General features: G+C 36.9%; 2 protein-coding genes across 2 annotated transcripts; both read left to right on the forward strand.

Annotated features, from left to right (window-relative positions):
* The first annotated feature begins 4,946 nt into the window (after window positions 1–4,946).
* Window positions 4,947–9,626, forward strand: LOC130407797 (prenylcysteine oxidase-like). Its single transcript, XM_056731034.1, has 6 exons — window positions 4,947–5,294; window positions 5,459–5,665; window positions 6,323–6,497; window positions 6,916–7,127; window positions 7,941–8,081; window positions 8,485–9,626. The coding sequence occupies exons 1-6, from the start codon at window positions 5,198–5,200 to the stop codon at window positions 9,144–9,146; spliced, it is 1,494 nt and encodes a 497-aa protein (XP_056587012.1). The 5' UTR covers window positions 4,947–5,197; the 3' UTR covers window positions 9,147–9,626.
* A 601-nt stretch (window positions 9,627–10,227) lies between these two features.
* Window positions 10,228–14,241, forward strand: LOC130407883 (V-type proton ATPase subunit e 1-like). The gene is made up of 3 exons (XM_056731201.1): window positions 10,228–10,418; window positions 10,799–10,846; window positions 13,241–14,241. The coding sequence occupies exons 1-3, from the start codon at window positions 10,318–10,320 to the stop codon at window positions 13,332–13,334; spliced, it is 243 nt and encodes an 80-aa protein (XP_056587179.1). The 5' UTR covers window positions 10,228–10,317; the 3' UTR covers window positions 13,335–14,241.
* Window positions 14,242–14,329: the final 88 nt, after the last annotated feature.

Genomic DNA, 14,329 nt, shown 5'->3' on the forward strand with positions numbered 1-14,329 from the left:
AAGTATTTTAAAGGCAAACGTTTGGGGCATTTAGACTGTGAAAACCCGTGTTTTTTTTCCCTTTTTTTACAGAAATTGGCTCATGTGTGTCATGGTTTATTCAGCATCAGTGTGAAAACACCCTCTTATCAGGCCACTGGTGAATCACATAAATAAATCAAATCTATATTATGTTTTTTATTAAACAAGTGTTGTTTGATTGTTTATGAATTGTCGGGAGGAAGAAAAACAGTTTCATCAATTTTATTCCAAGTTCATTTTGTTACAAATATTAACCTTTTATTCAAGATGTGATGTAAAGCACAATATTTATCCTAGTTAAACATCTAGTACATGACAGTGTTTGTCTCAAAGGTGCTGAGATCTGTTATCATTGGTAAGTAATTTCCATATTGCAGAACGTAAAATGTTTAGGTAGTACAAATCATGTAGTTAGTTAACATCATAAATGTATTTAAGCAGACACAATTTCACAACATATAAATATTCACAATGTTGTTTCCTTAAGTTGTTTTATTAACATGAGTTCAATGCAAGAGAAACCCACCTTTCAGGATTTCAAGACTCATTAAATATAATGTTTCAATCTGTTTATTATGTTATTAATACTGCAGTCATCTCAGCATGCTTCTGGCACAATTTAGCAGTCAATCATGAGGAAAGGAACGCGAAAACATGCCGTGATGAAAACTGATTAAAAAAATCTCAATTCAAAGTAGTTTTGGTGAAAAGATTGGTTGGGTCATTTAATAAGTGCAATATAAAGTAATATACTTGATATAGACATTTAAATATTATATAAAAAGTAATTACTATGTAAAGTACATTTTAGTTACCGTGAACTTCCTTTTTTTATTATAATTTTCTAATGAAGGTACTTACTATTGTTTTGGGCATGTTGACATTGAAATCATGTGACTTAATTTAATAAATTCAAAGGTAGATTTTAGTTCAAAAATTACAGTATTTCCAAACATACAGGACTCAGTACAATTACAATCAGTAAAACAGACTAATATTTTCAACATTTGACGATTTTACCTAAAGATGTAACATGAATTGTATGCCCAGTTCGAATCCCGTATTTTACACCACAGGGACTATTTTTCTGGGTTGCAACAGAGACGACACGATCCACGACAACTTGACAAAACAAACTGAAATAAATTCTGAACTCTTCAGTACTGCAGTGACTCCTTTAATAATACACGCACCAAGAGTGCACAAACAGATGTCTTACACATCCAAACACAAATGAAATTAACAGAATTCTTGGTCAAAAATAAATATTGAAATACACTACTACCTTTAAGTCCCGTAGCAGACATTTTTGGTGCAGGTCGAAGGTCAGAGAAGATGCCACGAGTATCCAAGCTTAAGAACTGAACTCCGTGGGCTGAATATGGAGCAGACGCCCTTGGAATTCAGTTCTCAAAGCCAAGACCTCCGTAAATCTGACAAGTTGATTGTTTTGGGGTGACCTGGGAAAAACCGAAATGTGAATAAACACTTATTCTGTCACTATTTAAACAGCAACAAGATCATTTCAAGTTGTCACAAGGAACCCTCATGCGATGTAATTTGTGTTATTTGGCAAGTAAAACGTGTTGCACAAGTATTCTCTCTTCAAAGTTTTGTTTTGATTTTCTCGTTCCTCATTCAAAGGTATCATTTACTTGCAGTTTCTTGAAAGTATGTGTCAAGTTCTTGCAAGAAATGATTCAAACAAATTAAACATTAAAGAAACAGCCTTTGTTCAATTGGATAATGCACATTAAGGTGTTTCTATATGATTCATGCAAACTTTTATAACTTTTTACTACGTGGATATTTAAAAATCTCTTACCAGAAACTTACCTGACTCGTAACACACAACAATATCAGAATAATAATAGTAATAGGAATTCCAGCTAGTGGTATTGCTGACTAGCACTCGCGGAAACACTATACAATGAATTATTACAGTAAATGATAAAAAAATTGTTTAACGTATAAGAGTGCATTTGAAGGGTTTCAACCATTACATAAATACACTCCCTGTGTACTAAATGTAGCTAAATCCTATATTTTAACATTCATAAACTATATTTGTAAAAACTTTATTGAAGCCTACATGCAACATTTTTTTCATCCTGTAGGTACAGAGAAAGCTCATAAATTCACTATCAATTGTCCTCCATGCTGCTTTCAGCGATTCTCCTTCAATTATTCATGACACCTTTTTACGAATCTTCAAGTCCTTCAACCCACGTGCGCATCTGTCATTTATCGTTTTTAATCGCTCAACTCTTTAAGCCTACCTTACGATTCCCCTGCTTTTCTCGGCAGGTCCACATCATCTGTTGCTGGTGAGTCATTTCGGTACCAGCGTTGGATTGAGGATGCTGAATCATGTCTCTCATGCACCTGCAATAAATGATAAGACATGCAGAAAGCTTATCTGCCGCCTACTCGCTCAGCGCATCATCCCTATATAAACCGATTGATTAGCGTTCTCATTTGCATGGGCGTTTATTCCACACTTCACCCATATAGTCATGGGAAAGTCCCACAGTTTGCTCAAAGTTCAAAGATAGCCCTAATTGCACAACACATAGCCCGTGGTAATAGAGCCACGTCACACGGACAACAGCAAAACGGTGTTGCAATTTGGGTTTGATGGATAAAGGTTGATCGAATAACATTGTTTTTCCATCAATAACCTGTTATTGCAGACTATGCTATGTGTAGACGACGTTGGTGTTGAGAAAACCCCAACCACCAGAGGAGGAAATGGTCGATGCACCATTTCCGCTCTGTAAAGTCCGTGGGTTGAAACGGGGAAATCCTAACCGTGTTTGGTTTGCCAATCAAGAACACAAGATCTCGTCCTAAATATCATAAGGCTGTTATCACACTAACATTATTCACTTTTGAATGTTTTGAGAGCAAAATAACCGACCCTTTTGTTATGATAAAGATGGATATAGCCTACTGTAGGATATACTGTACGTACGGTTTCATGACTGGCGTGAGTATTATTGTACGGGACACGTTTGTATTTGTTGCCAAAACCAGATGTACATGCATTTACATTTACATTTCCCTTGATATTGGTTAATTCATTTTCGTGCTGTAATATTTGAAAACATTGAATGTAGTGTCACAGTGATCTGCAAAAACATATCAACGCATCTTGAAATGACATGTGCTGAACTGAAGTTTTCTTTACATTTTGACATTAGCTAGTGTAATTTTGTGTGCGCCTGTGAATATCTTATGTCAGTAGTCTCATCTTGCACCACAGAATCTTCACTCTACTCACATGACAGAGGAAGTGAGTCACATTCTCACTCAGTCTGCTGATGACCTCAAGTCATGGGCCACTCATGACGGGAAAACGATGTATGAATAAACATCAGCCTTTAAAAGTGTGAACGTGTACAATCCGTCATAACCTCAAATGTGGATTAATTACACAATTTAAAAAAGTAGTTACTATCTTGATTATGTTATTTACAATATTCATGAAAACGGCATGCAGTGACAAAAAAGGTTTGTTTTTATTCGTTTTTAAATCAGGTCTTCCATCCATCCATCCATTTTCTACCGCTTATCCGAACTACCTCGGGTCACGGGGAGCCTGCGCCTATCTCAGGAGTCATCGGGCATCAAGGCAGGATACACCCTGGATGGAGTGCCATCCCATCGCAGGGCACACACACTCACTCATTCATTCACTCACGCACTCACACCCTACGGACAATTTTTCCAGAGATGCCAATCAACCTACCATGCATGTCTTTGGACCAGGGGAGGACACCGGAGTACCCGGAGGAAACCCCCGAGGCACGGGGAGAACATGCAAACTCCACACACACAAGTACAATAAAACACATGATTTTTTAAATTATTTTTGATGAACGGTTTTCATCGGTTTTTGCAAATAAACATTTATTGTTAGTTGGTTCTGATTTGTGTTTTTTTTAACACAATTTTTTTTTTAAATAGCATGAAGCAACAATGAGGATAGTACAAATATATATATATATATATGGTAAAATTCTTGGATAAAAGTTATTATTGTGTATTAACTGTTCACTTACAACATAAAGGGTATGCTTGGTTAAAGTAAACATTAAAATTCATAAAAGGTATTTCCACACCATAAGGGATGGGTTCCCATACACATAGATGTTCCCGAGACTGGTTATTGTTATTTTCTAAAAAAAACCTCTATGTTGTCTAATCTCTGTTTGGGAAATCAGCAATTGAAAAACTGGTTTCAAAACAAACCAGGCAGCTAAAGGGGAATTTCTGTCTAACCAGGATCAAAAATAACACTCCTATTGATGCCCATGTCTGACAGCTGCAGTCAACCTACATAACACTGCACCCTGATTTCATATACAAATATTTCTTGAGCAGAATATATACATATATATATATATATATATGCATACATACATAAATATATATAGGCTTTACACGTATGTATGTATATCAGAATTTTCTTTTTTGGGTGAACTATACTTCTTAAAGCAAAAAGGGCTTTACATACCTCTGTTTTTATTATCGATATTTTTTAAATAATTTTGTTTTAATTGTAAAATAAAACATTAATACAAATATGAACATTCAATGCTACAACAACGTTAAATTATGTAGTAGCGTAAGGTAACAGCCTGCCCTTTCTAAAGCCAGTACCCTAGCCAATCAGAAGCGCTATTTACCCGTCACTCACGTGTGCTTCGGTTTGCTGACATTTTGATTGGCGTACGTGTCTTTGGGAGGCGGGGTTTGTGAATTAAAGCGTGTGGTTCAAGGTATAATAGCGAGTTGTTAATCATAGCTCTGGAAATTTGACTGCAGCACCTTTAAAACTCGATCAGAAACCAAACCTGGTCAACAGAAACACACAGTCACGAATTTCAACGCGGAAGTGCCACATTTCTCTTGTCTGATTGGTAGAAAGAGAGTTTCCCCCTCTCCAATTGGTTAGAAACGTGCACGTGCAAGTCGAAATCATGCGCTGTTGTTATCCGGCGACACTGCAGTATGGTTTCGTATTGCATTCAACGAACTATTACTATTGTCTAAAATATTATATTTTGCGTCTTTATAACGAAACTCACATAGATCCACAAAACTTCCATTTCCATTGAGCATATTCTGTCATCTTCTGACTCGTGTTGACCTTGTTTGTTTTAGCGCAAACATGCGTCAATTTATGTACGTGTTTCTTTACTCATTTGCGCATGTATTGTCGGAATCGGATTTTTCCAAATTTGACGGTGCACCGCCTTCAAAAATAGGTAGGTGTGATGATATGATCGGTTGTCAATGTATATATATATATATGCATTCTCATAAAACAGTATCACCGTAAACTGCATTTGGATGACTCTCATTGTGCAGCTGTAATGTACAGATGCATCAGTCACGAGGTTTATGATGTGTATTGCATTGTGTTACTCAGCTGTTGTCGGGGCTGGGATCGGAGGAACCGCTACAGCCCATTTCCTGAGGCAACATTTTGGACCGGAAGTGAGAATCGATGTTTTTGAAAAGAACTCAGTTGGTGGTCGTCTGGCAACTGTCTCTGTTAACAACCAGGAGTATGAGTCCGGCGGGTCCATCATTCATTCCCTCAATTTGCACATGCAGGACTTTGTCCAGCAACTGGGTATGCATTAAGAAGAGGCAGAAGTTACATGAATGAGTTCTAGGATTTTTTGAAAGGAAAAGCCACTCCCCAAAACAAATTGTAAAAGTCAAAGTAAAGTTGTTTATCAATGCTGTGTGTTTAATGTTGCGATTCAATTAAAAAAATCAAGTCAAAATATTAATAGTTTGCTAGTTTAGCTTCAAACGACCCAGTAATCCAATGGAGTGATTTGTATGGGTACTGAGACATACTTGCATAATGGCTGGGATACTACAAGACTTTTAAATCTGAACAGATCTTTATAAACTTGACATTATACACTTAGAAACACACTAAAGGCTTAAATACACAACAAGACTTTTGCCCAGATTTTCAGTCTAGACTTGTTGCAGAAAGTCTGTGCCAGTCTGCAGATTTGATCAGTTAGTGTGTTTCTATCTGAAACTTTCAAAAGGTCTGCAAGTGTATGATGTCTAGTTTAAAAAAGATCTGTTCAGATTTAAAAAGTCTTGTAGTATTACAGCCATAACTTAATACATCTGCAGACTGGCACAGACTTTCTGAAACAAGTCCAGACTGAAAATCTAGGCAAAATCTTCGCAAAAAAAAATCTTCTTGTAGTGTATTTTAGCCTTAAGTAAATTGCATAGTTTTAATTTGGTCTCATGTACTCAGGGCTGAAGTACCGTAAGAGTGTAGCTGGCAAAACGGCAGTGTTCAATGGAGAGGAGTTTATTCTGGAGGAAACCGACTGGTACCTGCTGGATTTGTCTCGCTTATGGTGGCGTTATGGGATCAGCTTCATCCGTCTGCAGATGTGGGTGGAGGAGATCATGGAGAAGTTCATGAGGTGAATGATATAAGTTATTGGAATATTCCTCTGTTCAGATACGTTTTGAAATGTGATAATAAGAGGATAGATTGTACTGAATTTTAAACTCAATTATTGTACTGCCATTCTTAAGATGCACTGATGCCTCAATTATTTTAGTTAATTTATATGATCACGAGAATCCACTGGAGGCAAATAGAAACAATTCAGGTAGGTGCTTATTCACCTCATTTGTGCATCTAAAATCGGATAAGTAAATTAAGAAACATTGAAGCAGATCTAGTGAGTAGGGATCTTTAAATAAAGATAATTGATCCTCTAATGATAAACAGCTTCTCTTTTTAACTTTTATTATCTGAAATACTCTCCTCACTTATCATGTTTAACTTTATCGCTTGGTTTGCTCTGACACCTTTTTCTCTACTTTTCTTGCCAGGATATATAAATACCAGGCCCATGGCTATGCCTTCAGTTCAGTAGAAGAGCTGCTGCACTCTCTGGGGGGTTCGGGATTTATCAACATGACCCGACGCTCTCTTTCCGAGTCTCTGTTGGAATTGGGAGTCTCCCAGCGCTTCATTGATGAGATCATATCCCCAATTATTAGGGTCAACTATGGACAGAACATCAGCATCCCAGCATTTGTGGGTATGTGCATTACTTAGAGTATGAATTACACATCTAACACGCGTTTAGTTTTTTTCTTTGCGATTATGCCTACCAAATGTTTTCATTTAGTAAACGTTTTTGTTAGTATACTTGGAGTTTTTCAATGTTTTCTGATCAGATGTCCTATCATCATATACTTTGCTGCTGTCCTTCTGAAACCTCATATCTCCATATTTTGTGATTTTTTTTTTTGCAATATATCATTATTATTAGTCATCCGTCATGTTTGTCATAGCGTTTTGCTAAAAAATTACCAACGAAAAGTATTAAAATGTGCTTGTCAACTTTGATAACACAGTATGTTATCAGTTAAGAAGTACATTGTTTTTTTTACATGAGTAAGAGATTTCAGAAGGCCTTTCTTCCTTTGGATTTTCCATCCTTCTCTTAGAATAAAATGAGCTGTTAAAACTACCTACTACATTTTTTACTCTTTTCCCCACGTATCACTGTTCAGCTAAATATCAGGTGGAATAATACTGTCTGTCTGACAGTATCAGCAGTGGTGGATCTTGCATATGCTGTATATAAATTTGACTAAAAGTGCCTGATATTACATGTGATCTGTATTTGCTTAACTAAATTAATTGTCCCCATATAATGTCACTTTATATTTCTAAACCTCATGGGTCACACTATCTTGTTTGAAGGTTAAATTATGAAAGATACATTTTGAGTTATTCTGGATTATTTTTACAAATAACATAATATTGGTTTTAGACAGTAATGGGCTTGGTACCCTTCTAACTGCTTTGGTTTCACACTTGAACTAATGCATCTCGTTCCTGACAGGTGCTGTGTCTCTGGCTGGTGTACAGGCTAATCTGTGGGCTGTAGAGGGAGGAAACAAGCTGGTTTGCTCGAGGCTGCTAAAGCTAGCAAAGGCTAACCTCATTCAGAGTCAGGTTACAAGTATTGAACTCCGATGGATGGGTAAGACGTCCATTTTAAAAACGGATGACTCCACAAAAGAAAGATTTTACCCTTGATCTTGACTCTGAAGGTGCATTTAAGATGACAGCGATTTGCCAAGTTTATTTTTGGTTTTCCAGTAGGCTTTCCTGCTCAACCGCAGGGTTCTGTCTTCTCGTCACCCCATTGGTGGTTTGCTGCATGACGCTCTGACGCTCTGAAATTTTAGGGAAGCGGAATTGAGCGGAGCGGAATTCTTACAGCTCAGCTCCGCTGAAATTCCCTGCTTCCAGTCACTTTGTCACTGCGAAACGCTGTCAGCGCTAAGTGACCTTAATTGTCTGAAAATGTTGTATTCCCTTTTGAATAACATGGTACATTGTATTATTAGCTTGCACAAAATCTTTGTTTTCTTTTTTCTCAGGAGATTACCCCCAATATGAGATCACCTACAGCTCTCAAGATAAACGAACATCTGAAGTGTATGACATCATAGTAGTAGCAACACCTCTCCAGCAAAATGTCGAGACTGGAATCTCCTTTCAGGGCTTTGAGCCCGATCTCCCAGAAATGCCAGGCTCCTATCACCAGACTGTGGCCTCCATCATTCACGGATACCTAAATTGCACTTACTTTGGCTACCCTGACCCTAAACTGTTCCCGTTTTCTAGCATACTTACCACAGATGCTTCTGAACTGTTCTTCAACAGTGCCTCCAGCCTGTGTCCAGTCAATATAACCTCCGGCTTCCGCCGCAAGCAGCCCCAGGAGGCCGGCGTTTACAAGGTCTTTTCTCCTAAGCCACTGGAGAAGAATGAGCTGAAGACTCTTTTTAAGTCGTATTATTCAGTGCAGGTTAAAGATTGGCTGGTGTACCCTCAATATGGAAGCACCCAAGGGTTGCCGCCAGTGGTTCTGCATGATGGCATGTACTATCTTAATGGCATTGAATGGGCTGCGAGTGCCATGGAGATGAGCTCTGTGGCAGCTAAGAACATAGCGCTCTTGGCTTATCATCGCTGGAACAGACAATTCGAAATGATTGACCAGAAAGACCTTATGCACAAGGTCAAGACAGAACTCTGAGCTTTTCCTTAATGTCATGAGGACAGCGAGGTCAAATATAGACAAAGTTTGACACAGCATGTTTTCTATCCATCCACAGTTTGACACCTCACGAATACTGGGTACTTATTGTTAACATTAATTTGTGTTTTAATTGTCTTTCAGTTCAATTGCTCAAGGAGGGCAGATGTAAGATCCTAAAATGTGATCCTAGGATGTGGTGGGGGATGTGCTTTCCATGGCTGTCTCTGTTCATGGAGAAGTTATATGGTAAAGTGAGAAATGTGAAAGTAATTCTCCATTTGTTTTTCCTCGTGAACAGTTTTCATAATATGGGTCTTATGATTTACAATTTCAATAAGTTTCTGATTTGTTAGGTTTTTACAGGTACAGTATGTGCACGATGATTTCACTGGAAATGTCTGAACACTGAACAGTTAATGTGTAAAAGTACACCCTTTATAATGATTTCTCACTTCAATAAATATTAGTTTATGGTCATTTTGGTGGCTTTTTGTCTTTTGTATATACATTGTCTTTAAGTAATGAATCGGGTTAATGTTTCTATCAAAGCATTAAAAAGTCAAGTCATTTTTCTGTGAGTGGCAGTATGTTAGTGCATTTCATTAATTTTACTACGAGAGAAAGTTAAAATAAGTTTATAAGAAGAAGAAATAGGAATCCTTGTGTATAATACGGATATAAAAGAACAGCATAATAAAAGGTTTTTATTGTACAGAAAATTGAGTTGTAAGTGTCAAAATTAGTTCACATTTTTAAAATGAAAAGTTGTCTGTCAGCATTTCTTATTTAATAGACAATTGTTTTTATATTAACATTAACAAAGATTATTTATAACTGTAAATAGATCATCATATTCATTGATTGTTTGTGTAGGCTTATGCATCAATAGCCTAATGAAGGAGATGTGATCGAGAAATGTTATAAATATATGTAATTACAGTGTTATAGCACATGATGTATTTTAAAAAGAGTACATAAGTTACTCTCATTATTATGATTAATTATATATTCTTTTTAATAGATAGACACGACAAAGAAACTGATACATTTACAAGTCCGTTTACTGGTGACGTCAGCAGGGCGTGTTTTTGCGCTCTTCCTACATCACGTCAAGGTAACGAATCCACACCATTGTACAACCAGGACAAATACATAAACACAACTGAAAATGGAGCACAATTTGGGAATAACAATGGCCGTTGTCACGCTGTTTTGGGGATTTGTCGGTGGACTTGTCCCGTGGTTTATTCCCAAAGGGCCGAACAGAGGGTATGCATTGTTTCTGGACTGACACGTTGTTTTGATCTCCTCTCGAGCGGTTTTAGTTGCTTTCTTTGCTTTTAGAAGTCACGCCGCATTTTACATTTACAACAATCCATGAAAGTTGAAATGTTCAGTCCATGACGTCAACGTAAGATTTTACAGTTCACATCCGACCCAGGAAAAGATTTACGATGGCACTTTTCAAACTTAAAAATGTCCCAATTCATTTTTAAAATATGAGTGTAAAACAAATAGGAGGCCAGTGCATTACATCACCACGACGTCTTGCTGTCTTGTCAAACTTTCATCAACTTTTCTGCTTGTAATAATAATCAGGAATGTAGCTAAGCCAAAATAATTAAACTGCATGTGTGTGACTCCCACAGTGTCATCGTAACTGTGCTTGTGTTAACAGCCATCTGCTGCTACCTATTGTGAGTATATTTTTTTACTCTGGGATTTGTAAGACTTTACTTTCTGCTCAATGAAATGCATTTAAAGATCTTTAGTGTGCTGCTGTCGTTAAAGTATTCATTTTTTCACGTGTTTCCCGTTGTGTAATTTAGGCTGGAAACGTTTTTGGCAACAGGTTTTTAGACTCCCTTCACAAAGAACAGAAGATGGCGCTGTTGTATAATTTTTTAATATACACTCACCTAAAGGCTTATTAGGAACACCTGTTCAATTTCTCATTTATGTAATTATGGTGTTGGTGTAATGGTGTGGGGGATGTTTTCTTGGCACACTTGGTGCCAATTGGGCATCGTTTAAATGCCACGGCCTACCTGAGCATTGTTTCTGACCATGTCCATCCCTTTATGACCACCATGTACCCATCCTCTGATGGCTACTTCCACCAGGATAATGCACCATGTCACAAAGCTCGAATCATTTCAAATTGGTTTCTTGAACATGAAAATGAGTTCACTGTACTAAAATGTCCCCCACAGTCACCAGATCTCAACCCAATAGAGCATCTTTGGGATGTGGTGGAATGGGAGTTTCATGCATCCCACAAATCTCCATCAACTGCAAGATGCTGTCCTATCAATATGGGCCAACATTTCTAAAGAATGCTTTCAGCACTTTGTTGAATCAATGCCACGTAGAATTAAGACAGTTCTGAAGGCGAAAGGGGGTCAAACACAGTATTAGTATGGTGTTCCTTATAATCCGTAAAGTGAGTTTATTTTAGACCGTATATTTATTTATTATGCATCATAGCATATTTCTATATATATTAAGACACAATGCTAACAGAGAACTTGATAAGGAATACTTTAATTCAGGCACTATGTAAAAAAATTATGTAGCTATAAGACATACAATAATACAATAAAAACGATTTGAAATGTCGCACAGACTTTTTAAAAATATGTACATATGTTATATATAGTAAGATATTTTAAAATTAGCCATTAAGAACCAGAATATCATAGAGACTTGGGAGTGGGCTTTTTGACTACCATCTAGTAACCACTCAGAACACCTTAACAACTGCACATCGATACCCCAAGAACAACCCGAAACATCCTATCAGCGACTATTCTATTCTATACCGCACTGCTCTGTCCTGTCTGTCTTCATCTTATCATCCTGCCCATGTGCTATGAGGAATAGCCTTCAGGTCTGGTCGAAACGTGTCGCTATCTAACTTTGAATTTGGAGCATTTTACATCAGTGTAGGGACTATACATTTCTTCCTTTTGCGATTTACCTTTTTTGTTGTCCGGCACCAGAGCCCAATCTGGATTATTTGGATGTGCAGACCTCTTTGCGTTTATTGAACTGATATGCTCTATGCACAGTGACTGAGGTAGACACCCATGCATGTACATCAAACTTCAAGTGCAAGCAGAAATCCTGCCAACCCTGACAGCTGAACTGATTAGAGAACAGCCCATCTTGCACATGCAGATCTAGGAAACAGCACAGACAAAACAAATTAATTTACGTAGCAACCCCGTTCATAAATATTGAGTCCATTTCAAAACCATATCTGCTTGTCATTGTGAATTGTGTCCGTAAAAGATTTGAGGTTGGATGCAGGTCACATTTGTTCATGGCAAACAAAAAGATAGCTGTCCTTTTTGCGGGTACGTGCCCGGAAAATGTGTTCTATAAATAGCTTGATGTTTGACCAATGGTGCATATCTCCTCATCCATTTTATAAAATCAACAGAGCTTGAGTGTGCCAATCTCCCAAAGCCTGTGATGAGCGTGTCAGGGTCGCATTAGACCACTAAATCAGAAGAAAACAAACTATACTTAGTTTATAGAAATTTAGAAATTTGTTGAAGATGAGGATTTAATTTTTGTTTTTACATGACAATTAAGCATGTCACATATTGACACAATCATAAAAAATAGCCCTAGGTTATTTACTGTATGCTGAACATCATTTTTCTTTTTCACATTTGAGGTGAAACATAACCTGAGTATGTATTAAAGAGGTTTGCCAAATAATACAATGAATGAATATTCATTGTGCAAAAATGCTGTGGGCAGGGCCAATGTCGTCATTCTAAAAATAAAGTTTGTTGTCAGTTTCTTTTTACCCTCTTACCTTCTTTGCACGATTTAACCTTTAGTAATATGTGCTTTTTGTTTTCGACTGACTGTAATTCCCTTAAGTGTTGTCTTTGTTTGCGAATGGATACTTGATATCGTGTTGTACATTTTGTTCTTTCATATTTGTTTGTGTGAAATGTGTTACCATGACAAAGTAAACTATTCACTCTTTTGGAATCCCAAAGAATGCAGAGTTTGGCAGAGAAGAGAGAAAGAGCTTTTGGATTTATTCTGACATGGTTCTTATTCCTTCACAGCTGGTTAATAGCCATCCTGGCCCAGCTGAACCCCTTATTTGGACCGGCACTGAGCAATGACACAATTTGGTACCTGAAGGAACACTGGCCATAGTGGGTGATGCATTATCCTACATTATAGGAAAAAATCTATCTCACAAGGGCACAACCAATATGCAACAACAGTTTAGATTTACAACACCTGTGCATTTTAGAAGACATGCTATCAAACTTGTTCTCAAAGTATGACCGATTTTGATGACCTACTTGTTATTCCAGAATCTTAAGTTTCACTAACGGCACACAAGCAACACAATGCCTCTTTCATCTTCTTACTTTAAGTTTTGTTTCCTTCTTGGGAGTAAATAGATGCTATTATTTACTAAAAGGCTTGGCATGCAGCCTAGGGCCTTGGGAAGAGTATCACAGACTGCTGCTGCTGAACTCAAGGCCCAGCGCACAGCCCTACACAAGCAATCGGGCCCTTCCCTCCGATGGAATCCTTAGCTTGTTCATCCTCCAACAATGAGACATTTTCTCGAACATTCATTGAATCAGCTGCAACATATAAGCTGTACAGGACTGACTTTTAGGAAATGTAATCTTAAGAGCTGTCAGTTGTTTTTTGCCATGATAATGGCTTAACTTTTCACTGTGTATTTTTTTATTTTATTTTAATACATAAAATGCAAATATCTGTTTTGTACTTATGAAAAAAAAAAGATTGAGTCGACTCAAAGTGTGTTTCAATGCGACGTAAACTTGTGGTCAATATTTAAAAAAATATATATATAATTTTTTTTTAATATTGACGAAAATTCACAGTTTGGGCAAATGTATTTAAATATCTTGTTTTGAGGCAGAACTGCGTTAAAATGATGTTTTAATGGATTAAATGCAAATATCTGTTTTGTACTTATGAATAATAAAAGATTGAGTCACTGTATATTTTTTAATTATATTTTAATGCATTAAATGCAAATATCTGTTTTGTACTTATGAATAAAAAATGATTGAGTCGACTCAAAGTGTGTTTCAATGCGACGTTAACTTGTCGTAAATATTTAAAAAAAATAAAAATATTGATATATTATATTATAATATAAACAG

This window comes from Triplophysa dalaica, chromosome 19, assembly GCF_015846415.1.
Source record: "Triplophysa dalaica isolate WHDGS20190420 chromosome 19, ASM1584641v1, whole genome shotgun sequence".
Classification (NCBI taxonomy): Eukaryota; Metazoa; Chordata; class Actinopteri; order Cypriniformes; family Nemacheilidae; genus Triplophysa; species Triplophysa dalaica.